Source organism: Capsella rubella, unplaced genomic scaffold (genome assembly GCF_000375325.1).
Source record: "Capsella rubella cultivar Monte Gargano unplaced genomic scaffold, Caprub1_0 scaffold_7, whole genome shotgun sequence".
NCBI lineage: Eukaryota > Viridiplantae > Streptophyta > Magnoliopsida > Brassicales > Brassicaceae > Capsella > Capsella rubella.
Genome location: NW_006238917.1, coordinates 3,800,771 through 3,826,718, shown reverse-complemented (window position 1 = coordinate 3,826,718; position 25,948 = coordinate 3,800,771). Strand labels below are relative to the sequence as shown.

Here is a 25,948-nt window from a genome sequence, read left to right as displayed (position 1 = left end):
GTTTCTGAAAGAAGACACACGTTCCAAAAATCGACAACACGTAAACAAAAACCAATAAGGGATCGACTTGTGGGATATTGGATAACCAAGCTATTAAATTAAGATTGGTTAAGAGAGGTGAATAAATAAGAAATTAATTAAGAAATAATACAAATTAAATACTTAGGTGTAAAACAATAAATACGATGAGATGAGAGGTATAATAAAAGATGAGTAGCTGGGAACGTGCAACAGAAAAATAGATCACCCAACTTTCTCCTATTAATACTTTGCCTCTCCTCTCTTCCTACTTGTAACCTTCTTCTTCCTTCACATACTTTTATACACACGCTTTCGTTTTAACTCCTTTAATCACTAATCAGAAAGCAAAACACACAAAATGGATCACGACAAGTCCACTTCTTCTTCTTCTTCTTGTTGCTGCGTTCTTGATGCTTCCACGTACGTTGGTTTCTGGATTCTCAAGAAATTGCTTAGCAGAGGATACTCTGTTCACGCAGCTATTCGTAGAAACGGTATCTCTGATCTCTCTTTACTCTTTATACTTTGTTTTCGAATGATTTCGAGGCAAAATGGTATTCGTTTCTTGCCGATGATTTTGAGGAATACCAAGAGGTCTTTGTTGGTTCTTGATTCGATCTTTTTTGTTTTGGGTGATCCAGGGGATAGTGAAATTGAGGAGATAGTCAGAGAGATGGAAACAACAGAAGAGAGATTAGTGGTGTACGATGTTGATGTGTTGGATTATCAAAGCATACTTGTCTCTCTCAAGACATGTAACGTTGTCTTCTGCTGCTTAGATAGCCCTGAAGGATACGATGTAAAGTGACTCCATTAAAATCATCGTTTCTGTCTTGTTTTTAGATTCTCAGTTTTAGATTTTTAAGATTGAGATTTAGTGTTAATTAATCAATCATTATTCATCAAATCATATAGGAGAAGGAGGTGGATTTGGAGGTGAGAGGAGCGATCAATGTGGTGGAAGCATGTGGAAGAACAGAGAGCATAGAGAAGATTGTGTTCTCTTCTTCGTTAACTGCTTCGATTTGGAGAGACAACATTGGAACTCAAAAGGATGTTGATGAGAAGTGTTGGAGTGATCAAGACTTCTGTCGCAACAAAAAGGTTTCCTTTTTTCTTTCCTTAATCTATCTATCATTTAGTATTTTTTCATTATTATCTTATGAATTTTGGGTGATTAAGTATTAATCGTTATTTGTTTTAAGTGAAATCTTCGTGAATAAATTTGGACCCATTAATTTAAAGTTCATAGGCTGGATTGGAATAACTTATTATTTTCTGACATCTTATTTATTGTAGATAGCTCATATTATATACTAGAAGGAAGCCAGTACTATACAAAAATAAAGAGTTTTGAAATACTATTTAAAATATAAGGAATTATTTTGTGGTATATTTTTTTTAAATAGTCAAAGGATAAGTCTTCATCAAATGTATTATCACACTATCTCGAATCATTTAGTTGGGCGACATAGAAAATTCGTTAAGGGGTCAGATTAATTGAATATATTCATTTTCTATGACTCATATGTAAATACATTGTACAAACCTCTTGATTCGATTATAGTTTGCCTTTGGGAAATTTAAAGGGCATATATATATCTTAGATTCAGATGATTTATTAGTAGCTTGTTATGATTATATCAATTGGATTAGACGGTGCCATGTTTACCAAAATAAAATAAAAAAATTAATGATCATCATAAATGAACTTAGCTAACTTATGCAACAAATGATTCGGGGACAACATTAACGTGTATAGCTTAGCTGTATGTCATCGACTTCAATTCGAAGACTATTCCTTTACCTTTTTTTTTTCTTGTTGCTGCTACTTTTAGGAATTTATTACACCTCTCTTTATTTTTGTTACTATTCACTTTTCATACGTACAAGCTCTCAAACTCACGTGCGTACAATTTATACGTGGATGTAGTTGTGGCATGCATTGGCAAAGATGTTGTCAGAGAAAGCAGCTTGGGCATTAGCCATGGACCGTAGGCTCAACATGGTCTCTATCAACCCTGGTCTCATCGTCGGACCATTCGTCGCACAACACAACGCTAGGCCTACCATGTCCTACCTCAAAGGTACGATGAAATTCCATAAATGTAACAACATACATGCACTCGAGATTTGAATTTGATGAAATGGTATTATATTTTTGTGGTTAACAGGAGCTGCACAAATGTATGAGAATGGTGTGTTGGCGTACGTAGACGTTAAGTTTTTAGCGGATGTTCATATTAAAGCATTCGAGGATGTTTCGGCTTGCGGTCGATATTTCTGCTTCAACCAAATCGTCAACACAGAAGAAGAAGCTCTCAAGCTTGTGGAGAGTTTGTCTCCTTTGATACCTATGCCACCGAGGTATAATTTATTATTGTTTCGCTTTATTTGAGTTGTTGATTTAATATTGGTTTATTATATATGCAATTTTAATTAGCCTAATACTATAAATGTATATATGTCGTTTAGGTATGAGAATGAGATGCACGGAAGTGAAGTTTACGAAGAAAGATTAAGGAACAATAAATTAAGCAAGCTGGTAGAAGCTGGCTCTGCATGTTAAAGAAATATTTTATGATTTAAATTGAAAATGAAGACATTATACAAAAAAAGAAAGGTTGTAATTTGTATATTGATCTTCTCATAGTAGCATTTGTTGCTCGTGAACTATCAGAAGAATGAAAATTTACATTTCGTCTCGTTTTATAGTTAATATATATATATGAGCAGTTCTTTTTAATTTTGTTGGGGGCACAATATGAATGCTTTCTATATTTTTGTTAAACATATATATATTTTTTAAAGTGCTTGGAGAGTTGTCACGTACGTATACGAACCTTTTAAAGCGATGTTTCCTATAATTGTGCAATAATACTAGAGAATGCTTTCCGTGAAAGTTTGTGATATTATATGTGCAATATATATATACTCTTTTACTCAAAATTATGTATTGTTAGCAAATGAGTTATGCTAACCAAGTAACCATGATAATTATTAATTTTTGTTTAGATCACCACAAAAACTAAAAAACTATAGCATGCCAGAGGTTCTAAATATACAAATAAATGATAAAAATACTCTTAAAATTTCGATAAGATACTCCTAGTTGACGATAAAATCGTTGAATCATGATTTATTTTCATATGCAAATATCTTGTGAGAAAATCATTACTTTGTTACGGAATCATCAAGTGGTGCATGTGATGTATATATATAGAATTGCAAATCTCTTAAATTGATACATATTTTTTTACCTGAAAACAAATGTGAAATGGAATACTAAAAACACCAAATTATAGGTTATTGGCAAAAACGAGAACAAAGTAAACTGTTGTGTTCGAGTATTTGTACTAATGGTTATGCGATTTGTTCATCTTAGATTAGCATGAAAATTTCTTCAATTTGTAGAAAATTATGTACATTGTCTTTCTTTTTCTTTTTTAAAATAACACTGATTGTGTACTTCTAGCTTGGTTTGGCCCATTTAAGATGGTAGATGGGCTAATACGAGGCCTGATATACCAAGTAAACAAAAGACGGCGCCGTTTAGCCACAACATCTTTCTTCTGAACCTTTTCTTCTTCTGCTTCGATTTAGATTTCTTAAGAAAGCTCTAGATCGACGATCGAAGATAACTCGCGTTGAAATCTTAGTGCGAACTCTCGAAGAAACCCTAGAGTGAAGATGGTTCTGATCAAATCAAGTGAGAGTGAGGATGAGATTCTCATCAAAAACGAACCAAAGCCATCGTCGTCATCCTCACCGCAACCCACGGAGACCAAACAAGTCGACGGAGATGATTCCGACGGATTCGAGACTGCCAGCGAACGTGACATCAGCGACGAAGAAGGAGAGGAAGATGGTACCGAAAACGACGCCGTCACTAGTCAGGAAGACCCACGACACTCTGAGAAGAAGGAAGAACAGGTTGAGCTAATGAGTGAACGAGAAGCCATAACCGACGACGGATCAAACCAGGTGAATCTTCATTGAAATGAGTTACATTTATTTTTTAGGGCTTTGACTAATTCTGGGTTTATGAATTCATTAGCTATTTCTCATTATAACTGTACCAGTGTACCTAGTGACGAAGCTTCAGTTTCCTGTGAAAGTTTGAACCTTTGGATGAAATTAGTAGATAAATTCTTTGAAGAGTGTTGACAGATATTGAGAATCTGTCTTTTTGTTTGGTTTGGGTTGAAGGAGAAAGCTATGGCAGAAGCAAATGAAGCTAAAGTGGAAGGAAATAAATTGTTCGTTAATGGCATTTATGAAGAGGCATTGTCAAAGTATGCTTTTGCTTTAGAGCTTGTTCAGGAGTTTCCTGAGTCTATAGAGCTTCGATCCATATGCCATTTAAACAGAGGTGTATGTTTCCTCAAATTGGTATGTCCTTTGAGCGGTCACAATGTTTATTTGATTACTTCTTGTTCTTTTGAAGATGAGTAGAGTTATGTATGGTACTCAAGCTTTCTCTGAAATGTTTTTCAGGGTAAATATGAAGAAACGATCAAGGAGTGCACAAAAGCATTAGAGCTAAACCCTACCTACACTAAGGCCTTGGTTCGAAGGGCAGAAGCAAATGAGAAGCTTGAACACTTTGAAGATGCTGTCACGGGTGAGTTCATTAGTTTTGACCTTATATGCAAGCAATAGCCGTCTTTCCCCTTGAGGTTTACTCTTTGAACCAATTTATTAGAAAAATTAGCGAGGAGTCCTAGGTTAGTTTCTGGTACTTGTTACAGGATAGATACTTTCTGGTCGCAGATCAGGTTTATTGGAAGATCTCACACTGAGTCTCTCTGTCTTCTCATATGCAGACCTGAAGAAGATCTTAGAACTTGATCCTTCAAATGACCATGCTAGGAAAGGGATACGACGGCTTGAACCACTTGCTGCTGAGAAGCGAGAAAAAATGAAAGAAGAGGCTATAAGTAAGTTTCGGAAGTATTTCATCATATTATTGAAGATCTTCTAGCATCTTAAGTGATTCCTTGTGGTCAAATATCCATCGTTTTCTAGCTGATCATTGATCCGAATATATTTGTGTTTGTAGCTAAGCTGAAGGAGATGGGAAATTCGATCTTGGGTCGATTTGGGATGAGTGTGGACAACTTCAAGGCTGTTAAAGATCCCAACACTGGCTCCTACTCTCTTTCTTTCCAAAACTAGTCATTAATATCGTAGTGGTCTTGATGTTTTGCTTCTACCACTTAATGTTTAGCAACAATCTGGTTAGTATTACAATGTGTTATTGTTCTTGATGCATTGGTACTGAAAAGATTTGGATTTAATATAGCTGTAAATTCAAAATTTAATGTTACAACAATAAGATAAATTTCAATTTTTTTCATGGTTCTTATCAATATGTTGGTGTGACACAGAAAATACAAGAAGTTCTTATAGGATTCAATTGAATTTCATGTAAACCATGAAGGGTTTTGTATGAGTATTACAGATTCTGTGATATGGCATGTTGCTCCAAGTACTCTTTGCTGTTCATTTCTGTTAATCTACACAATAAACAAAACCGTTTGATGAGCAAAAATCCAATGAAACTAGTAGATTAGTTGTTGTTAATCACAAAGTCTGTTTTTATCTTACCTACTGATGGTTCTGTCTTTTGCAAAACCTAATTCGTTATCCACGCAGAGCTCAGTAACATCGTTCTTTCTTGATCTCGATGATGTTCGTGGAGCCATAGATTTTGCCTCTGAGATTGTTACAATCTTCTCCAAGAGTTCTTGAGGACTTGCTTCTGCTGTACACGACAACCTGGCTCTGTTCTCATACATCACCTGCGAATCTAAACCATTGTCAGATTTGATGAATAGTTTGGTTGTGTCATCTTGGATAACTAAAAATTGAAGAGATGGAACCAGGTATTTGCATACATCGACTAGCGTGACAAATCTATATGCAGCAGTCCGGTTATGAAGCCCAAACACAGGAATTCCTTCCAATGCAAGAGTATGAAACTTCTCTGCAACATCAGGGAGAAGAAGAAGAACCGTTTTGAGACGAGATTCTCATATGAAAGAGAGAGTCAAAGCCTGAGTAACTTACTGAACAATCCGAAGTAATCCGCGGCTCCAAGAGGTCGATCACATAACTCTTCAAAAGGAAAGTATGCACATCCATTGGCACCTAAGGGAACCTGTTCATGAAGCAGCATTGGTCTGATGAAGACCTTATATACAGACAACATAAGTGTTGGAAATTACACAAAGATTGGCATTAACTGCACCTGTAATTTTCTTCCCATCACCACTTCTACTTCCTGTGGACGTGCAATAACATTGTCTCCAATCAGTTCTTGGAACTTCTGTTTCAAAAGGGTCGAAAGATCTTTACCAATGAAATAGAATCCTTGCTCAGCCTGCACAAGTGAAGAAATATGCTAGTTATTGAACTCTGCTTTACACTGAAGACAGTATAGGGAGTGTTTAAGGGGATTTAAGAGCAGTACCGAAGTTAGTTTCCGGTAATCAACAGATGAGCCAATCTCATGAACCACACACCGTTCCTACAAAATAGAATATTGATGCAGTCTTTGATTTGGAAACAAAAAAAAAGAGACTGAAAATGGATTAATGGAAGTGAACTAGATTACCTTCAATGAGGAAATGAAAGGTAGGAAGAGATCTCTCTGGAGTCCTCCTTCATAGAGTTTATCAGGATTACGGTTCGATGTAGCAACAAGAATCTATATTTTATCACACAAACATAGACTAAAGTCAGTTTAACCCATAAAAGTAGAGATGGTTGCAGGTAAAAATCACACTTACAACGCCATTGCTGAAGAGATGTCCAAAGAGTCGGTTAAGTATCAGAGCATCTGCAACATCAGTTACCTGTACTAACAGAAACAGTAGCCAAAAAAATTCCAAAACTTAGGATGGGTTGATCCAAAGACGATCACTTTCAAGAAGATAATATGTGTAACAAGTGTATACCATGAACTCATCTAGACATAGCAAGATTGCATCATGAGCTATCTCTTGGGCAACAACTTCAAGTGGATCTGATAAACCCTTGTGCTTCTGCAAACATCATGACCCGAAATCAAACGAGGTATCTCAAAAGGCCAAAGCTTTCCTACTAAACTCAATAGAGAAACAATGGGAACTCAATGATCCATACTTGCAAGCGGCTATGAACACTCAACATGAAATCATGGAAATGTATCCTCTGCTTCTTCCAAGTACAAGGCCTAAAGAAACAAGAGAACTATCATGAAACCGCAATGCTCGATAGAAAAAAGATAAAAGATTTGATCATACAAACTTACAATTGATCAAAGAATAAGTCCATCAACATAGTTTTTCCTGTGCCTACACCTCCATAAAGATATAATCCATTGACAGGTGAGTATGAAGACTGTGGCATGAGCCGAGACCAAAACCAACGGCTTCTGTATCACACAAAAACACAGATTTGTTTGAAACTTAAGTTCTCAATCCGAAATAGAGAAGAAAAAGGCACAAAAGTAAGCAAACAGAAGAATCACCTTGAGAATTTATCAGAAGTATTGTACCGATCCAAACGACATGTATCTACTGATTCCACAAGCTCATCATGAAGTCTCTGAAGCTCTCTCAATGCACTAATCTGCAGTATTTCAAACACAACCTTAAGCCTCAAGTAACATGAATCTCATTTAATCTTATTGGCCAAAGCTTCAATGAGAGGAAACAAGAGTGATTGTTATTTTTATCATACTTGGCAGATATCACCAGTCATGAGTTCACCATCACTGATTCTTCTCTCATACTCAACAAGCGGACCTGTTCTATTCACATCTGCCATCATTCAACAAAATCAGTAAACCATAAAAAACACCAACTCTGTGATGAATCGAATTAGACAGAAAAGAGAAACAAAAAAACCTGAGACGGTGAGCCTAGTAGTAGCAGCATCAGCTGCTTCAACTGCTTCAGCTGATAAACCTCTCAAGATACTCAACCTCGAACACAAACTTGAATGATCAGTGTTTGTTGTATTCACCAGAGCTTGATTTTGACTGACACCGATCAAAAGTCTGCGGCTTTTGGAGTTGAAAGATGAGACACTGCGTTCTTGATTGTTCCTAAGAGCCCATCTAATCCTACAGAGAGATGATGATCTAATGAATGGTCTCATCTACGATCAATCCAAATCCAGTCTGCTGAAGAAGTAGTAGAAGAAGAAGAATCAGCTAGAATGGCTACAATTTCAAAACAGAGGATAAAAGTATTTAAAGGCTAAAACTTCATATATGAATTGCATTATTGCAGGTGTAGACTTGTAGTATATGTATGTCCCTTTTATATATAATAAGCCTCTCTACATGTGACGTAACGCTCAATTACAGTTACAATATTGATGAGGACTCACCTTATAACTTAGAACAGCTTCAAATTCCCCTCAGAAAGCAGAATTGTGTAAGGATTTGTTCCCCCAGGAAAAGAGGAAAACTTTGCGATTCGGATACAGAGTAAAACAAAACCCAAGTCACAAAAAAAAAACGAAACCTTTGAATTAATATATGAGAAATCTGATTCAGATAAGAATTGGGCACAAGAGGGGAAACGTGAATGGTGAAAAGAATTATTGAAAAGTTATAAAAAGGTTTGATGTTTATGTAATGGATGATAATATCAGGATAAGAGAGAGATAAACCCAAAAATAAGGAAGATAAAGAAGAAAGGTTTAAACTTTAAACTGTTGTTAAGCTCCTTCTTGAAAGAGAGAGAGAGAGAGACGTGATTAACTGAGTTCTTCTTTTATTGACTAGGACACGTGTGTTTTGATACAATTTTGGATCTTTTTAAAACCAAAACAGAATGTGTTTGAAACTCTCTAATTACAATTGTTAATATTGATTTGCATAGTTGTTTTCCCAGGTCATGAGAGGATCAATTTACTTTGGGATTTCCTCCTTTTTTAAGACAGTTGACTATTTTTATTCTTTTAAAAAAGCAATGTCTGGATATTTTTATATTTTTATATTTTGTTTTTCTCTCAAAATTTTACTTAAGGAAAAAAAAACCAATATCTTCTAAAATTCTTAATCCTAAAGGCTAAACACAACCCTAAACTACCCTACTTGATAGCTACAATCCAAATTAGAAGTTTTATAATAATAAATCATTATAAAAAAATAGAAGAATATTCTGTCGCAAAAGAAAAAGAAAAAGTAGAATATTCAAAACGGAAGCTTCTCGATGTTGCGTTAGCTTACCGCATTGTGGTGGACGACTCAGCAAATGTCTGTCAATTTGAAGGGCTGAGGCATCATCTTGGTCCTTATTTGATCCACTATTTTCAACATTCTATCCAAAAGAGTTTAGTTTCGTCAACATATTGCTTAAACACTTTTGGATTCGGGATTTACAGAAACTTAAATGATTTGATCTCAATGAGTAGAGTAGTTGGAAACAATTAAAAAAAATGGACCTTAATGGTGACTGACTTGGTTGCATTGTCCATGCTCCCACGTGTCCACGTCAGTCCTTACATATTGTAAAACAAACATACATGTCTTTTTCTGACCAACACCGTTTCGGCATATTGCTACCCTTTTCTTTTATACATACGTTTTTGTTTTTTTTTGCTACAATGACGACAAAATTAAAAAGATGTGGATTTTTCATATAATAATGGGCCAGAACAACTAATAAAAGAGTTTAAAGCCCATATTCAGAATCTTTGTCTAAATCCAAAGAAAAGCGTTGTAATCACAACACGCAGACGCAGCCAACAAAACATATCCTGCGTGAAACAAGTAATTGAGAAAGACGACAAAGAATGTACATGCGTCCGAACCTGATTGGCTTAAACAAACGTAGTCCTACTAAATGTTTTGTCTCAAAACACCGTTTGTGAAGAAAAGGTTAGAGTCAGAGCAAAATGAAATACAGAAATTGAAAAACTAAACTTCCTCGTCTCTATTGATATTTCTCTCTTCTTTTTTTTTGTAAATGGCGAATCAAGGAGCAAAGAAGCGTAAGGATGAGAATAATAGACACATGGCTAGGCTCCGTATTATAATGATCGTTTGCAACGTGCTACTTCATCTTTTCCCTCATTCCTCTCATTCTTAATCCTTTGATTTCGTTATATACGTTACTTGGATCACACTGGAACTACAAAACAGCTGAATTTGATCTTTTAAGACTTTAAAGTTTCAATTTTAGGTCAACATCAGATGATTTTTTGTTTCGATGAATTCGAGGATTGATTTTGTTTTTCTTGGCAATATGTGTTTGCAGAGGTAATCAATCACTTGGCTTTGAATACTCTCAAAGTGATTTGAACAAGGGTAAATAAGACATGAGCATTAAAATGAACTGTGTTTTGTCTCTGTGACTGAACCTAGGGAGGTGTAGAGGATGAGAAGACTCGCAAAGAGAGGGAGAAGATGGAGAGAAAGGTTTCTAGAGGGCAAGTCGTCAAGACAAAATCACGATGAGTCTCTTCAAAACATACAAATTGCAGATCAATGGGTAATTACTCCTGACTTTGCATGTAACTGTTGTACGGATGTAGCTGTCTTTACTCTATTTTGACTTAAATGGATGTGTTAAGATGAAGTAGACTAATAGTTTTGAGTAGGATACAGTGAATTCTCTGAAGATATAGACTTTTGTTCTCTGGATTTTTGCTGTATTATGGTGTTTTTTGTTAGCCATAAGACCGACAAATTAGACCACTTAAAAATTCAAATTCATAGCTTTTGCCTATTCGTCTAAGCTTTATAGTTAAGACCGTTGACAGTAACTATAGAGGGAAAAAGTTGGGAAGCTCAAGAGAGACTATTCTGAATTTCATTTCTTTAACACAATCAAGATTAAAATACATACACGGAAGAACCTTAAGAACAAACGAACATAAAGACTATAAACGATTCTTAATGAACCCAAAGTACAAATTATTATATACAAAAAAGCTGCCATATACTTTCATATGTTTGGTATTGGGTTAAGTTCACCTGGTGGTTATGGAGAAGAGATTGAATTCACGGTCCAGTGTCCACAAAGATTCATTCTTGTAATTGATACTTAGCGTGTACTCCTGAAAATACCCATTATAGGTAATCACCGATACCGTTGCTCTGAAAAGGACGAGAAACACAAAAGATTGTCAAGCTTTTGTGATATAGTTCTGTTCGAAAACTTGTCTGTCTAACCGTGGACTCAAGATGGGGTTATCCTAAAATCTTACCTAAGAGATTTAAACTGTGATGGAGATGATGTTCCTTCAAGTTTGTCTATCTTCCTAATCACTGCATAACTGTAATACAAACAAGCAACATACAATAAGCCTTCCGGGTTCTATAGCCTGATATATCATTAGTTAGCAGCCCTTCAAATGAAAAGCCTTTCACCTTCTAATTCCAGAAGAAACTGCGTTTTGAAGCACATGATGATGAGCTGGATCTAGTGCATCACTCACGCTGTCCGGAAGAACCGAACCAAGAAAGCTGGTAGACCTTTTGCTTCTGAGAAAATTCTGAAACTGTTAGAAATCTCACAAATGTGTAAGGGAAGTAAGATTCTGATTCTTAATCCCCACCTTTGGTTTAAGGCCAACCTTAAAGAGAAGGCATGAATCGAGCCTGAAGAACTCGTTGCAATTAATATATCCGGAAGCTCTGTAGATGGTCCAAAAGACAGTGAATATATAGTAGATGGGTATGTTCCTCTCCTGAAACTAAATGACTGCAAAAAAAAAAAACAATTAAGAATACGTAGAAAAATGAAATGGTGATGTATTATAAGAGCAGCTACCTACCTTAGTTGCTTCCGAAACAAGATGGACTCGGATCAGAGTTCCTTGCTCAGATGCTGTAGCAATGTACATTCCATTCGAAGAGAGTGCAATCGCAGCCAATGGAGAACGATGTGCATCTATCTGTCCTCGATTTAAAAACAGAGAAATAATAACATCTAGTTAGATATAATTGGGTTCAGTATGTAACTCTAAAGTCAAAAATTTGTATTCCAAAATTAGGTGAAGCATCTAGTAAACCTCACTGTGAGACTGCAAATCCATGACGTTATAAACCAGAACAGATCCTTTCGTCACACTAGCTGGAACAGCTAAGTAGCAGGCTTCAAGACATGGTGAGAAGGCAGATAGACCTGATCAAAGATAGACACTGTTTTCATGTTTACAATGAACTCCTAAGGTTACAATTTGATGAAGGAAACTTTATGAGCTACCTTTTGGATTAGGCACGGTGTCGATAGTATCAAGCATGACAAGAGTATTTATGTCGTAAACGAATGTTTTCTCTAGCAGCACAACAACAAGTCTGATACGAATCAATCACAAAACCATGAATTCAATCTCCAAAGACAAAACAAAAAAAAAAAACTACCAGAAGTCATAAGTTTGGTAACAAACCTTTTCTTGTTCATACGGACAGCGAGTATAGAAGTTAAAAAGTTCAATTCCCTAAGAGGTGAACCCGTTGTGGTCTTGAACAAACAAAGACGCCGTGGGGATAGAGAAGCCTATACATGAAATTTTCCTTAATCAAACAAGATCAAATCCGATTTATCGAAAAATTGTTTCAAAAAGAACAAACCTGTTCACCAGCTCCAACAATGGCAAGCAGATCTGAGCTATACAACATCTCAACAATAACAAAAGCCCCAGCAGCTAACAACAAACAAATAAAAAGGCAAACAACTTCAATACATAGTTTCATAAAAATATTGGAGCTTGAAACAAGTCTAGGATCATCTTAAAGTCAATTGCATTAGCTTTTTTTACCAGGTTTCAATATTCAAACACTATCCAATCTAAAAATTTACAGCATTACTGAGTGTATAACGCCTGCATTACAGGAAGTTGTCTTCAATATCAGATCATATACTTAAGATTTCGATTCATCTAACCCTAGTTTCCTTTCAAACCCATAAATTATAAACACACACAGATTCATATTTAATGACATGGACAACAAATAATCAGATCAGAACCCAGAAACTGCAGAACCAAAACGAACAGAGAATCTAAGTGGATAATGTTAGAAACTTGCCTCGTTCATAGCAAAGTCTGCCCGTAGCGGAATCGAATATTTTGAAGGAATCTTTCCAACTTATCGCAAAACCACTGCGATAATCGAACAGCCAACAAACAACAACAACAACAAAAGGGCAGCTTTTGAGTTACGTTATCTGAGAAAAGAAGAATTAAAAGGAACAAAATTTCCTGGGAAATCTACTAAGAGAATCGAATTCACACCTATTATCTTGATTGAAAGAAACACAATAGATGGGAGAAGGAGAGGACTGATTCGCCATGTCTCCAAAATTGTAAAAGAAGTCTCTTTCGTCTATGCAGCTCTTGTTTTTTATGTTTTTCTACTTTATATATATGTTCTGTTTTCGGCACTTCTTCCCAAACCGTTGTCGTTTCTTCTTATTCTATTTGTGTCCCAAAACGGTGTCGTTTCGTTGTTGAGTGAGATAAGATTTTGTTGGTTTGTGATAAGAAAATTGAAAACGACACATGAGAGTCAAAGTTGGACAAAACACAAAAGTCACAACACATTAAGCTTAAGAGGACCACAAAGCAGCTTATGATAAAATTCTCAGAACTGTTGATGCGATTTTGAGTGTGAGAGAAGAGAGAGAGAGCAAATCAGATTCTGGTCAAAAGAAGAGTCAAACAAATCAGTCTCATAGTTTCTTCCTTTGCCATCAAAATGTTGTTGAAGCAAAGTAACTCTGCTTTTCATCATCAACCCAAAAATCAAACAAAAAACTCACATTAAAATACCTTACCAAAGTTAATATATACATCAACATAAAAAAACCCACCACAGAATCTCAAACTGTAGAGAAATTTTTTCATCAATTCACCACCATGTACATGTCTATATTATAAAAGTGTAGAGCTTTTTCAAATGGTTTGATCCATTGTATGTCGAAAAATGATATCTGTCTTTCTTCTTTCTTTCTTTCTTTCTTTCACTGTGTTATCTTGGACCGGATAGTTCCATCGCGAACGAATCTAAAGGCTGATGATCATCGTCATCCTCGAAAGCCGAAGATCCAAACATTTGGTAAGTTGGATCATTGCAATGTGCGTCAAGCCTTGAGACAGAAGTAGTAGACAGTGAAGATATTGTCTTGAAAGAGATATTGGCATGGTAGAAATGTGAATGGTTATGCGAAGCTGCCCATCTCTCGGCTAAACCATCGCCTTCAAGCATCAGAACCACTTCAGACATCTTTGGACGATGAGCCGGCAGATACTGTGTGCAGAGCAAAGCCACTTGCAACATCTCTCCAACCTCAATCTTATCGTAGTTAGTCCCAAGTTCTCGGTCCACCAGTTCCTCTACTTTCATCTCTTCGTGCAATTTCCTCACCTAAACCAAAGTTACAGCACGTGGAGAAAATGTTAATTTGGTTGATCTTATAAAGTACTCAACAAAATGTGATTCCGAGTCTCATTGCTTACCCATTCAAGCATAGCTCCTTTCTGGCTAACGGTTTTACCAAACTCAAGAGCTCTCAATCCGGTTATGAGCTCAAGCAAGAGTATACCGAACCCAAACACATCAGTTTTCTCAGAAGACTGACCGGTGGATAGATATTCGGGTGCAATGTGGCCAACCGTGCCACGAACCGCGGTTGTGACATGAGAATCCGCATGGTTAAGGAGCTTCGCAAGTCCAAAGTCACCAACAACAGCTTCAAAGCACTCGTCTAACAGAATATTAGCTGCCTTTACATCTCTGTGAATGATCTTGGGATCACACTGCTCATGTAGATACAACAATCCTCTCGCTGCACCAATGGCTATCCTCTTCCTCATGTTCCAGTCCAATGCCGGTTTAGCTTCAACAGTTAACAAGATTGGTTAAAATCATTGAAGATGAAGATTTGGACCAACAGTTCAGGAGTAATACTAACATTTAAGCTTAAAGGCGACGCTTCCATTAGGCATGTAGGGGTATACAAGAAGCCTTTCACCAGAAGTTGCACAATAGCCAATTAGCCGAAGCAGATTCTTATGAACAGCTAAGCTAATCATCTCTAGCTCCATACGAAACTGTGAATCCCCTGAGGTTCCATTGATATCCTTCAACCGTTTCACTGCCACCATTGTCCCGTCTCCAAGCTTTCCTCTGTACACATTGCCGAATCCTCCAGCACCGAGAATATTCTTGGAACTGAAACCATCTGTACAAGCATGGAGTTCTCTAAATGTGAAACTTCTTAGATTCCCAAGTCCTTGAAGCCCTTCCTCTGGCTTATCTGGAAAAGGCAAAAACTAAAGACTTAACATCTTCCTGAATCAAAGTTGTATAGACAACAAGCTCCAATTGACTGACCATTTAAGTTAAGGATCAGTAGCCTTCTTTGTTTCTTTCGATACCAACAAAAGGATCCGAGAGCAAGTATTAGTATAACAACAGAGCCAAGGCTTACACTAAGCGCTATGGCCAGTCGATTAGACCTGCGTCCTACACACAATCAAGTAACCAAATTGATTAACTAAAACACCATTACAATGGGAAAATTCAAGAAAAAGACAATGCAAGAAAGTGAGTTTTACCTGATGATGAGCTCAACGAAACAGAAAGAGGACTTGTACTGATTGATCCAGAACAAATCTCAGGTGGGCTACTTCTACAAATCAAAGGATTACCAGCAACACTACATTCAACAGAAAGGCTTAGTACTGACTCAAATAAAAGAATATGTGAAAACAGTTTAAATTTTGAAACTTAAAGGTTTATACTTGAAAGTCCTGGCTGGGAATTTAGGAACAGGACCACTGAGATTGTTGTAAGACAAGTCCCTGAAATTTCAAAAATGTTCAAAATTCAGACAAAAAACAACAAAACAATTCTTCACAAGATATAAAGACAAAATTTGTATACTCACAAGAAGGAGAGGTGAGGAATTTGAGACAAAGAAGCAGGGAAGGGCCCAGACAGAGAGTTGTTGTTGAGTCTCCTATTTGAAATTCAATTCGTACGAGGTAAGATGATTAATGAACTGATATGAAAAACGAAAAAAAAACATCACTACATAGTGAACAAGATTGAAGAAGAAGAAGCTCACAGATATTGGAGGCTGCTAAGCTGCTCGACGGAAACAGGGATGTCGCCGGAGAAATCGTTGTTGGAAAGATCCAAGGTTTGTAATTTGGGTAAGAAACCGAGCTCCGGTGGGATTTTGCCGGAGATATTGTTATTCTGCAATAACCTATTTTATAAGAAGAAACAAATTAGGAAAAGACAAAAACCTTATAATATTAGGAAACAAGAGGGAGGAAGATCCGAGGATGTCGTAGTCTTCTTACACTTGTCGGAGATTAGTGAGATTTCCGATAGACGCAGATAAACTTCCCGAGAGAGACTGGCTCGGCGCTCCTCTACGATTGGTGAGACAGACAGAGGGAGAGAGAGAGAGAAATTGTCGCCATTAATGAACTGTAGAAAGCAGAAAACAAAATCGAAGGATAAAAAACAAAAAAAGAGAGAGAGAGGGAGCTCACAGTCCAATGACGAGGTTGTCGGAGGAGCAAGTGATCATAGCCCAACTACAAGGATCAACTGAAAATTCATCCCAGTTGTTCAAAGCTCCATGAGGATCATGCAAACCGTTCTTTATGCTTATCAACGCCTCAACTGAGTAGCAGGAATAATCAGACTTTTGTTATAAGAGTTAAAAAAAAAGATGCAATTTTTAAAGTAACGGAAGGATAAAAGAAGCAGTTTTAGTTGTTGTAACGTTTTTTTTTATATTACCTTCAGGGTTTCTGGGTTCAGAAGAGAGAGTAAGAGTAGAGAAGAAACAGAGAAACAAGAAGAAGAAGTAGAAGAGATGAAGCTGAATCGTCATCATCGTCGTCTTCTTCTTTGTTACTACCATGGAAAGCTTTTAGCTAACGAGGAGTAAACAATATTAATTTTTGAAGAGAAGGGAGACAGCATTACTTTATTTTCGGGGTAGTGACCACAGAACACAAGCACACTAGAAAAAGAAGAGAAAGCAAAAGCAAATAACTACAAAAAAGAAGAAGAAATCTCGGGTCTATCAAACAAGTCTTTCTTTACTTCCCTTCTTTCTTCTTCTTCTTCTTCTCTAAAAACAGTCTCTCTCACAGGAGATGATGAGTTTGTTGTTGCTTAGAAAAGGTTGAGATGAAAACGTTTAAATGAGGGAGAGAGAGAAAGAGTTGAGAGAGAGAATCAGGGGAAGCTGATACGGACTGTCAGACCCGGCCCGGGATAGTGGATACTGGTCTACTCGACTCTCTCTCTCTTTCTCTCTTGTCTCTTGTCTTTTTTTTTCTTCATCTTAATGAAATTGATGTAATGTACTAGGACTACCAGTGACAGGCTAGAGGACTGGTGCACACTAAAATACGCTTCATCCTCTTTCCATATTTTTTTCTTGTCTTTTTCCATCTTATATGAAACAAGATTTTTAATTTGGGCATTTGGTGTCTCCCTACCAAAGATTTGAAATTTAATGATTCGCATTATATAGAAATTATTGTATGAAAACGTCAAAACGCAACACCAACATGAGATAGTGAGTGATACCGATACGGGCAACAACACGTAAGAAAAAGCGTGAAATAGGAGAATCCACACTTGCCTGATGAGGCTGTGTGACTGATGTTACATTATTTATGATAAGCCCCTATACTTTTGTTTTCTTTCCTCTTTTGTCCTTCTATTTCTTTTTTGCTCAACTCTTTCCTCCTCTACTACTTTCGTATTCGTAATTTAATCGAACGATCTAATAATTACATTCTTTGTCTTTTTTTCTTTCTTTTCTTATTTTATTACTTTTTCTCTTTTCAATCACGTCTTTTACTTTACTGCAATAACATTCATGACCCCCACGTTTCGAATGTATGTTTTTTTCTGATATAGTTTTTGGTAAAAATGCTACTAGAAGATAATTTAAAGTTTTTTTTGTTAAGATGTAATAATACTAATAAATATTCAATCATGCATGTTGCCCATTTGCATCGTGCGTAACGATGCACTCAAACCCGTTGTTCATAAGAAAGACCAAAATAATTAAAAATTTGGTTTAGGAACGTTACTACTTACTTACTATCTTTTCCTTTGTTTTCAACATACCCTAACGAAGTAATTATAAAGAGAGGTGGCCAAAAATGCCGAATTGGGAAGAGCAAGATGAGGTAAGCAGCAAGATGCTTTGCAACCAATTACCTTGTTTATTTTATTCCTGTCACACATTATCAATGGACACCCCATTACATCATGCATGCATGCTGCATCTTATGTACTTGTTTCAATACATACATATTATTCCCTATCAACTTTCAAAGTTCTTAGAAAGAAATCACAAATTATTCATTTAACATCACAATTAGATTTTATCATGTCGCTAACTCGCTCGCTGCCTATAACAATCAAAAACCGAATTTCTAAAAGACTTGATGAAAATTTCGTGACTTTCACTAAAAGTGGAGAAGATTGGATGATGGGACAAATCCAACATTTATAATGCGTTTTTTTAACACCACTGTTTCAAAATTATATTCTTACATTAATGTGTTAAAGCATAAGGTAAATTAGAATTTTCATAAAGATTGAAGGAAAAGTATCAAAGTAGTAGAATCATCTTCCCAATAATTTGCTCTGCACCGCATTAGTAGTAATGTTTGTTTCATCATTTTTATTTTAGCTTTATAAAAAATCCCCGGCCGGGACCATATTCTAATATGCATAAATTGCACCAATTAAATTATGAGATGCTTTCTATATTCCATTGAAGTCTTTATAATATTGTTTTACTTTTTTTTTTTTTTTATCTCTGTTACAAGGGGGATGCTTTGTGTTTGTGGACTAGTAGTAGTAGATCAATATGTAGCAGAACAGTATAGCTAGTTGTGCAATCTAGCAAATGGAGCCTGAGTCATCCTCAATCATTATCTATTTAATTAGTGGAATTTGAAGTCATTATCATATTAAAAACACAAATTAAATGGAGTAAGTAAAAAAAAAAAATTGGAAGTTAAAAAATAAGAAGAAAAACATAAAGAGCAAATCTTCGTCGGAGTGCGTTTTATTCGTTTGCGATTTCCCAATATGGTGTCCACCTGATTCTTCCACGTTCTATAATCCTCTTTTTACATTTTCTCTACAGTTCTTTTCAAAGATTAAACATATAATATCAAAAAGGCCAAAAAGGCCACGAAATAAGAATAGAGACTCATATGGATTATAGGCCCAAAAGGCCAAAAACTTTGAGCCCATATTTAAAAAGACTTCTCCTTGCACCATTATTGTTTGTCAAAGCTCTTTCTTGTTCCCTGTCTATTTCATATGCTTCAGGTGTGAATGTGTGATATTTCCAAGTAAGTTTGTCCAAACCCAATGCAATTTTGTTGACAAAGAACCATTATAACTATCTTTTTTTTTTTTTTGTCATCTAACCATTATAACTATCTATCAACAGCTAGGTTTGTTGTTCATGCTATATTGTACATGTTCCTTTGTTATTGTATGAGATCGATCTAACGAAGTAGTCAAGGGCATCACATGCATAATGAAATTTATCATCTGCCTCTGAGATAGAGAGCTATTTGTTTATGTGGAAATTTCAATGTGTAAATTACATCTGTTTGACAAGTAAATGGTTGATACACGAAGACCCATGTGATGTGACATTTTGTTTTGCCGCATCGAGGAGGACACTAGAAAACCCCACAACTAGACCCCTCATTTCCCAAGAATATTGATTGTACCACTAAACCTAAATTAGTAATATTAGTAAATTGATAATCAAAACTATTATCACAATTCACACATATAGCAAAATGTTTAGGCAAATTAGGCTTAACGTTGATTTTGAACTAGCAGTAGGATCATTCATTTTTTCTTCTTCTTGCATGCAGTAGGATTTTAATTAGCAACCATTGACTAATGTACGTGAATAATTTACACAACGGTAAAAAAATTCCTTCATCTATCATGAAAAGGAAAAGAAAAGAAAAGAAAAGCTATCCGATTATATGAAAGGCACATTTACCGAGAGAAATAGAAATCTAGAACCAAAGACATATCTCTCTCTCTCTCTCTCTGTTCTTTTTCCTCTGTTGTGTCGTCAACAAAACACAGACATGCAGTATCATTATCAACTGCAGGCAGCATCACAAATCTATATACACAATCATAATTTCTTAGAAAGTGACAAATCGAGAAAATCATAACATGTTTTTGGTTAAAATTTTAAAGAAATGGGTGAAATTTGTAGTTAATGAAAGAATCATAAAAAGGCAAAACAAGTAATGTAGTTAAGAATTAAGTATAAGATCATACAATTCTAAAATGTTAAAAGAGAAACAGAGAAAGTGATAAATGTGACAAGGAGATTGAGCCATTCCGCCAATATCACTACTACTACTTCCCGACCTGGTCACACAATTTTTTTATCGGTTTAATAAGAGGATTAAAACTTTTAAAAAAACATAAAGAAATGAATCTGATCATCAACGACACAAAAGAGTTATGGAACTAATGATTCTTCTTCTCTAACGAAAATGCCCTTCTTGAGACCCTCATCACCTTTGTTGCAGAATACTGATAAGTACCCTCCATTCTTTTCTTCTACCAAACAAAGAGGAAGAAAATTAGATCAGATGTAAAGAAGAACACTAACAATGTGAGAAAAGAGAGGAGACGAGTGGGTTTTGGTGGAATACTAATGATCATGATGATGAGGAAGAAGAAGAATAGTGAGTGAATCAGAAGACAAGATAAGGAAACATGCTTTGCTTCTCCTTCTTGCTTTTGTCACCTTTTATGGATTCTTCTCAGCTTTTCTTTATTCGTTTCGTCTGAGAGAAGCCTCCTTTTGTGTATAACTTACCTTCTCTCTCTCTCTCCCTCTAAAGCAAGCTCTCTGTTTGGCCACTAAATACGACTGTCATAATATTTCTAATTTAGTAAATAAACTTCTTCTTTTCTTTTTTGGTAATTTACTTTCAAACTTTTTAGTATTTAAGAGCCATTTTTAAAAAAATTCGGCAGTTTTGCTGCAACCAATCAACATGTGTCAACAAGTCTCAAGTGATGCATTCCCAAAAAGAGGTACATTTCACATTTGATTTTTTATTTACCTTTGGTTTTGAATAATTCTCGAAAAGTACGTTATTAGTAATATACTTATTTATCAGGTTATTTCATCAATGTGTTTATTTTTGTTACAAATAACATTATACTTAGTTATGAATTGGGTAACATTAAACAAACGATCAATTTAACGTTTACCCTAATGATTCGGTAGTATATATATATCACGCGTGTAAGTGTATTACATACTAAACACCACTCTGTCGGTGTTCATAAAAATACTCAAACTTGTATTAGTAAATAGTAAGTGCTTTGATAATAGATGTTGGTTTAAATCCGGTTTGCATTCATTCCGAATTAGTTTTACTGAACCGGTGGTAGTTATTACATACGATTAGTTAACTGATAGCTAATTTCTTTTGATATGTTAGTTTAATCACAAACATTAAAACATGATATGTGTATCTTTCTGTTTGACGACAAATAAAAAGATACATATGCGTATATCTTAGTTTAACACTTGTGTATGAATATCATACAGTAACATAATAATACTTCAGTAAAGTTTCTTTTGTCAAAATACTACTATTATTGTAGGTAGGCAGGCTAACAATTAATTATAAAGCTTAACCAAAAACATGTGCTCCCTAATCGAGGTTCGATATCATCGAGACGACCACCAATAAACGCCATTACATATTTTCATATTCACTAATCACTATTTTTAATAGACAGACACGCATGATAAATTGATAATACATCACAAAAGAAGACACGCTAATCTAGTTAAACCGAACCGATATTGAAAATAATTGGTAGTAGAAGAAGGTGTGGTTGATTCATGGCTGCAGAAGAGAAACATCGCATATAAGTGTGACACGTGTACGGCGATGGTAAGTAGAGGCTAAAAGAGTAGAGAGATATGTTGAAACTTGAAAGCTAGCAAATGACTTGTGATGAAATGACATATCAAAGGCAAAAAAGAAAAAAGAAAAAAAAAGGAGTTACTTGCGAATGAAACATAACTATGTCTGAGGAAACGTCAGCTTCTTCATCTCTTTAAATTGGCTTTTTCGTTTCTTTAAAACCAAATATTTTTGTAGGTTTTGTTTCATAAGTCCGAAAACAATTCGAAGCCTACATGGTGTGAGTGAAGAAGTTGAACCAACAAGAGACTGAACCTGTCCATTGATTTGGAAAGGAGAAACCAATCAAAAAGAGTGAAACACTATATATCAAGTTGAAAGAAAGAAGAATCGAGTTGGGATTTCCCAAACTCGGAGATAGACAAGATATGGAACAATCATCGTCAAAAGTGACCGGAGGACGCCATTTTTTGGTCGGAGAAATCGAGAGAAGATACAAAGAAATGCTGCTCAGTGAGACCGATGTTGTCAAGAGGGCTTATATATGGGACACATGCAAAGCAAGCATTCAGGATTAATACAGCAAAATCCAGAATTGAAGTATACGAAAAAATATACCATGAATGGCCTCCATGGATAGTATTGACTGAAGAATCGGTCTCGGATTACGTACTTTAGTTACAGATTTTGCCATTTTTAGGGTTATATCCCTGCAATCTTCAGACACGAACCAACTAAACAAATGTTGTGTTTTTAGGGTTTGGCAGATTATTTTTTATTGGGCCATTAGTAGGGCCACTTTGTTTACCTTATCCCTGATTGACGACTTTTAAGCCCGATGTTTGTCAACCGTTCGAAGCCCACAAGTCTACAATATTGGCCAGTTAGCAAATGTTCTTCGCTTTTACCTAAAAGACACTGTGGATAAGTGTACGTAGACGACTAAATCACGTAATGTTATATTTTACAACAGTTTGATATATTTGTACGTAACCGGACAAGTTTAATGGGGGACTATATCCGAATTTCATCTTTGTAGTTTGTTTGACCTCAGTGATTCTTTATACAACGCTATACTTGGACTTTGACCAAATGAGAACCCTTCTTGGAACGGCGGAGAAATATACTGATATACACTATAGTCATATGTGACACTAAGATAATGGTTTTGGTCAATAGATGATACTGGAAAAAAAGAAACCAAAAGTGTAATTGATACATTAATTTTTCCTTAGCTTTGATACTTAATTTTCAGTCAAAACAGTGCAACAAAAAAAAAAGGGTAAAATTTCAAGAAAAAATCTGGTATATCTGTATTAGGTCCCAAAAGTTGCAAGTCTCCGCATGTAAGTCAAGAAAAGTCATGACTAATAAAAGCATGCATGATATGTTTGTCTTAATGCTTAGTTAGACTTTTAGACTGTAGACTTCAGGGAAATTTTGGTAACTTTTCTTCTTTAGTTTTAGAAATTTAACTAATTAGATTTCTATCTTTTTAAAGATTAACACGTCTACTAATTAGTCTCTTACATATATACACAAGTATGTTTTCTTTCCCCCCAGTGAGATACGATCTTAGAAGATGTAGATGTGATATCATGTATAATTAGAAGAAGCTGCAATAAACTAATACTATAAAATGAATAAATTCAAAAAATTCAAAATTGTAGTATTATAATAGTCACATGGTGTGTTAGAATTCTCAGCTGGCCACAGCAAAATTAACATCTCTGGATTTTATACTATTATTAAAGAAAAGTTTAGAGCATTTAAAACAAGTTTAAAGTTGTTAAGTAGAGATACGTGTTAACTAACTAAATGCGCGTCATTTTAATTGCTTTTGGCAGATGTGATCGATCCAGTGTAATATATAACTTGAAGTAACAATTCCATAGTTTTGTGTTTATTGGTTGTCGATATCGGCCCATGTACGTAATAATGCTATAGAAATGCCACATGCTCGAACTATGTCAATCGGCGAAATGGTCAACAACGGTTGCCCACTACTAAAATTTTAATTGCCTATCTAATTTTATTTCTGAATATATATAAAAAAAGGAAGAAGATGATTGTTACGGTACAATAAAATTACAAAACTATTACATAAAACGTGGGGAAATAAAAACGAAAAACCAGTAGGTAGGTCAGGTCGACCAAAATACAAATCTTTTATATAAATACAAACCATACACGTACGTGTTTCTCCTCCACTGCTATCTCTCCTTTCTCTCACCTAATCAAAACTCTCTTGTGTGATAAAATTAATAATTCATTTCGCCGGCAAAAAAAAATGGTGGAGCAGAAAAGATACGCTCTGTTTCTTGCGACTTTGGACTCAGAGTTCGTCAAGAAAGCGTACGGGGGATACCACAACGTGTTCGTGTCAACGTTCGGAGACGAAGGAGAGCAGTGGGACTCCTTTAGGGTCGTCAGCGGTGAGTTTCCCGATGAGAAAGATCTCGACAAGTACGATGGCTTTGTTATCAGCGGAAGCTCTCACGACGCTTTTGAGAACTGTGATTGGATCCTTAAGCTCTGCGATATTGTCAAGAAGATCGACGAGATGAAGAAGAAAATTCTTGGCATCTGCTTTGGCCACCAGGTTCTTTTCTCTATTTTCTTGATTTTTATTTTGTCATCTAAGTTTGACTAGGTATCATATAAACCTCCCCTGATGACAAAAAAAATAAAATTATATATATATAAACCTCCCCTGTTTTTATTTCATGACTAGGTATACGTTTGACTAGGTATAATATAATTGATGGTTTCTCTAGTGAATCATTTTTTATTAGTGAATTTACTAGGTATACTATAATTATATAAACATCCCCTGTTTTTATTTTATGATTTTTGTTAGTTCTAAGTTTCTAAATCTAAATTGAACCCATTTTTGCATAATACTATCTAGTGAATGCTCGTTTAGGTAACCAAATTTCAATATATGAATGATTTAATGGGCCATTTCCGTGAAAATATGAAACGAAGTAATGAACAAAGTAATAAATCACACTTCTTGATTATTTTTTGCTGAACTAGTGGAGTACCCAACAAGTATAACAACAGCAATTAGGTTAAGGCTCAAAATATTAAAAGATTAATGTATCACATTTGGTATTAATGTATTCGATTGATTAAGATTAAAAAAATCTTCCAACTGACAAGACAATGTGGTTTTAAGTTGCGGGTGGTGTTAGTGTTGGCATTGTGGATGATGTTGATTAAATAATATCGTTCCTAATTACGATTCTCCGTTTAGATCATAGCCAGAGTAAGGGGAGGAACAGTAGGACGCGCAAGGAAGGGACCAGAACTAAAACTTGGAGACATAACAATCGTCAAGGATGCGATTACACCATTAAGTTACTTCGGAGACGAGGTTCCTGAGACAATGGCGATCATCAAATGCCACCAGGACGAAGTCTTGGTGCTGCCTGAAACTGCTAAAGTGCTTGGCTACTCCGACAACTACGAGGTGGAGATGTTCTCTATCGAGGATCATTTGTTCTGCATTCAAGGACATCCTGAGTATAACAAAGAGATTCTCTTCGAGATTGTCGATCGTGTTCTTGGTCTAGGCTACGTCAAGGTTTGTTTTATTTCTCTCTGGCTTACAATAGTCACCGAATCGAATTAAAATACTGTATATTCTAAGAAATTGTGGTAAACTAAATATGCAGCAAGATTTTGCGGATGCGGCAAAGGCAACGATGGAGAAGAGGGGAGCAGACAGGAAGCTTTGGGAGAAGATATGCAAGAACTTCCTCAAAGGCAGAGTATCCGACTAACTAACTAATATCACTCCCAGATTATGATCTATTTGGCTCTCTTGTCATATACTACTGGGACGACATGTATTGATTTAATATTACTTGTTGCTTTATTCATGTCAATGTATAATCCTATTAAACTCCAGCATAACATATTTGTGTGTTATACTACCCATAATAATAAATTAATAAAGAAACTAAGTTATTTAAAA

At 35.6% G+C, this 25,948-nt stretch overlaps 6 protein-coding genes and 2 long non-coding RNA genes across 11 annotated transcripts; 4 read left to right on the top strand and 4 right to left on the bottom strand.

Annotated features, from left to right (window-relative positions):
* Positions 1–291: 291 nt before the first annotated feature.
* On the top strand, positions 292–2,769 carry LOC17880351 (cinnamoyl-CoA reductase-like SNL6). The gene is made up of 6 exons (XM_006282618.2): positions 292–515; positions 663–820; positions 937–1,125; positions 1,955–2,108; positions 2,196–2,388; positions 2,497–2,769. The coding sequence occupies exons 1-6, from the start codon at positions 380–382 to the stop codon at positions 2,588–2,590; spliced, it is 924 nt and encodes a 307-aa protein (XP_006282680.1). The 5' UTR covers positions 292–379; the 3' UTR covers positions 2,591–2,769.
* Positions 2,770–3,623: 854 nt separating this feature from the next.
* Positions 3,624–5,375, top strand: LOC17880226 (tetratricopeptide repeat protein 1). Its single transcript, XM_006284225.2, has 5 exons — positions 3,624–4,005; positions 4,231–4,413; positions 4,519–4,645; positions 4,848–4,961; positions 5,084–5,375. Exons 1-5 carry the CDS (start codon positions 3,712–3,714, stop codon positions 5,197–5,199), a joined length of 834 nt encoding a protein of 277 aa, XP_006284287.1. The 5' UTR covers positions 3,624–3,711; the 3' UTR covers positions 5,200–5,375.
* On the bottom strand, positions 5,346–8,700 carry LOC17878627 (AFG1-like ATPase). 4 transcript variants are annotated; one of them, XM_023778958.1, is made up of 15 exons: positions 8,404–8,693; positions 7,917–8,233; positions 7,750–7,829; positions 7,538–7,638; positions 7,319–7,441; positions 7,171–7,240; positions 6,984–7,070; positions 6,816–6,881; positions 6,641–6,733; positions 6,497–6,553; positions 6,275–6,406; positions 6,094–6,184; positions 5,922–6,010; positions 5,632–5,825; positions 5,346–5,540 (listed from the first exon to the last, which is right to left on the bottom strand). In XM_023778958.1, exons 2-15 carry the CDS (start codon positions 8,167–8,169, stop codon positions 5,480–5,482), a joined length of 1,497 nt encoding a protein of 498 aa, XP_023634726.1. In that variant the 5' UTR covers positions 8,170–8,233; positions 8,404–8,693; the 3' UTR covers positions 5,346–5,479. The 4 variants fall into 4 exon arrangements, with proteins under 4 accessions (XP_023634726.1, XP_023634724.1, XP_023634725.1 ...); XM_023778956.1 differs by having other exon boundaries at positions 7,917–8,194; XM_023778957.1 differs by having other exon boundaries at positions 7,917–8,191.
* A 1,201-nt stretch (positions 8,701–9,901) lies between these two features.
* On the top strand, positions 9,902–10,736 carry LOC111829572. Its single transcript, XR_002832938.1, has 2 exons — positions 9,902–10,282; positions 10,388–10,736. It is a non-coding gene; the product is annotated as an uncharacterized LOC111829572 (long non-coding RNA).
* A 73-nt stretch (positions 10,737–10,809) lies between these two features.
* On the bottom strand, positions 10,810–13,349 carry LOC17877744 (autophagy-related protein 18b). Its single transcript, XM_006283915.2, has 11 exons — positions 13,264–13,349; positions 13,058–13,131; positions 12,602–12,675; positions 12,418–12,527; positions 12,234–12,325; positions 12,040–12,152; positions 11,803–11,922; positions 11,584–11,729; positions 11,396–11,509; positions 11,233–11,301; positions 10,810–11,122 (listed from the first exon to the last, which is right to left on the bottom strand). Exons 1-11 carry the CDS (start codon positions 13,320–13,322, stop codon positions 10,996–10,998), a joined length of 1,098 nt encoding a protein of 365 aa, XP_006283977.1. The 5' UTR covers positions 13,323–13,349; the 3' UTR covers positions 10,810–10,995.
* Positions 13,350–13,770: 421 nt separating this feature from the next.
* LOC17879831 (probable LRR receptor-like serine/threonine-protein kinase At4g30520) lies at positions 13,771–17,429 on the bottom strand. The gene is made up of 11 exons (XM_006282392.2): positions 16,790–17,429; positions 16,537–16,669; positions 16,342–16,413; positions 16,101–16,244; positions 15,921–15,992; positions 15,775–15,834; positions 15,589–15,689; positions 15,365–15,496; positions 14,943–15,287; positions 14,488–14,867; positions 13,771–14,395 (listed from the first exon to the last, which is right to left on the bottom strand). The coding sequence occupies exons 1-11, from the start codon at positions 16,911–16,913 to the stop codon at positions 14,000–14,002; spliced, it is 1,959 nt and encodes a 652-aa protein (XP_006282454.1). The 5' UTR covers positions 16,914–17,429; the 3' UTR covers positions 13,771–13,999.
* A 2,870-nt stretch (positions 17,430–20,299) lies between these two features.
* LOC111829645 lies at positions 20,300–20,918 on the bottom strand. The gene is made up of 2 exons (XR_002833024.1): positions 20,731–20,918; positions 20,300–20,635 (listed from the first exon to the last, which is right to left on the bottom strand). It is a non-coding gene; the product is annotated as an uncharacterized LOC111829645 (long non-coding RNA).
* Positions 20,919–24,173: 3,255 nt separating this feature from the next.
* LOC17878381 (gamma-glutamyl peptidase 1) lies at positions 24,174–25,948 on the top strand. Its single transcript, XM_006284356.2, has 3 exons — positions 24,174–24,568; positions 25,226–25,555; positions 25,647–25,948. The coding sequence occupies exons 1-3, from the start codon at positions 24,257–24,259 to the stop codon at positions 25,752–25,754; spliced, it is 750 nt and encodes a 249-aa protein (XP_006284418.1). The 5' UTR covers positions 24,174–24,256; the 3' UTR covers positions 25,755–25,948.

What these genes read in the sequence shown, in the direction of transcription:
- LOC17880351 (XM_006282618.2), top strand. Translation starts at nt 380, where the DNA reads ATGGATCACGACAAGTCCACTTCTTCTTCTTCTTCTTGTTGCTGCGTT. An exon ending in ATAGCCCTGAAGGATACGAT is followed by an intron (nt 821 to 936) that starts GTAAAGTGACTC and finishes CAAATCATATAG; the next exon opens with GAGAAGGAGGTGGATTTGGA. An exon ending in TACCATGTCCTACCTCAAAG is followed by an intron (nt 2,109 to 2,195) that starts GTACGATGAAAT and finishes TGTGGTTAACAG; the next exon opens with GAGCTGCACAAATGTATGAG.
- LOC17880226 (XM_006284225.2), top strand. Translation starts at nt 3,712, where the DNA reads ATGGTTCTGATCAAATCAAGTGAGAGTGAGGATGAGATTCTCATCAAA. An exon ending in CCGACGACGGATCAAACCAG is followed by an intron (nt 4,006 to 4,230) that starts GTGAATCTTCAT and finishes TTTGGGTTGAAG; the next exon opens with GAGAAAGCTATGGCAGAAGC. An exon ending in GTGTATGTTTCCTCAAATTG is followed by an intron (nt 4,414 to 4,518) that starts GTATGTCCTTTG and finishes AATGTTTTTCAG; the next exon opens with GGTAAATATGAAGAAACGAT.
- LOC17878627 (XM_023778958.1), bottom strand. Translation starts at nt 8,169, where the DNA reads ATGAGACCATTCATTAGATCATCATCTCTCTGTAGGATTAGATGGGCT. An exon ending in TGACTGGTGATATCTGCCAA is followed by an intron (nt 7,639 to 7,749) that starts GTATGATAAAAA and finishes GAAATACTGCAG; the next exon opens with ATTAGTGCATTGAGAGAGCT. An exon ending in TATGTCTAGATGAGTTCATG is followed by an intron (nt 6,882 to 6,983) that starts GTATACACTTGT and finishes CTGTTAGTACAG; the next exon opens with GTAACTGATGTTGCAGATGC.
- LOC17877744 (XM_006283915.2), bottom strand. Translation starts at nt 13,322, where the DNA reads ATGGCGAATCAGTCCTCTCCTTCTCCCATCTATTGTGTTTCTTTCAAT. An exon ending in GTCCGTATGAACAAGAAAAG is followed by an intron (nt 12,326 to 12,417) that starts GTTTGTTACCAA and finishes GATTCGTATCAG; the next exon opens with ACTTGTTGTTGTGCTGCTAG. An exon ending in GTTTCTTCTGGAATTAGAAG is followed by an intron (nt 11,302 to 11,395) that starts GTGAAAGGCTTT and finishes TTTGTATTACAG; the next exon opens with TTATGCAGTGATTAGGAAGA.
- LOC17879831 (XM_006282392.2), bottom strand. Translation starts at nt 16,913, where the DNA reads ATGGTAGTAACAAAGAAGAAGACGACGATGATGACGATTCAGCTTCAT. An exon ending in CTCACTAATCTCCGACAAGT is followed by an intron (nt 16,245 to 16,341) that starts GTAAGAAGACTA and finishes CTTATAAAATAG; the next exon opens with GTTATTGCAGAATAACAATA. An exon ending in CGTCGCCTTTAAGCTTAAAT is followed by an intron (nt 14,868 to 14,942) that starts GTTAGTATTACT and finishes TAACTGTTGAAG; the next exon opens with CTAAACCGGCATTGGACTGG.
- LOC17878381 (XM_006284356.2), top strand. Translation starts at nt 24,257, where the DNA reads ATGGTGGAGCAGAAAAGATACGCTCTGTTTCTTGCGACTTTGGACTCA. An exon ending in GCATCTGCTTTGGCCACCAG is followed by an intron (nt 24,569 to 25,225) that starts GTTCTTTTCTCT and finishes TTCTCCGTTTAG; the next exon opens with ATCATAGCCAGAGTAAGGGG. An exon ending in TTGGTCTAGGCTACGTCAAG is followed by an intron (nt 25,556 to 25,646) that starts GTTTGTTTTATT and finishes CTAAATATGCAG; the next exon opens with CAAGATTTTGCGGATGCGGC.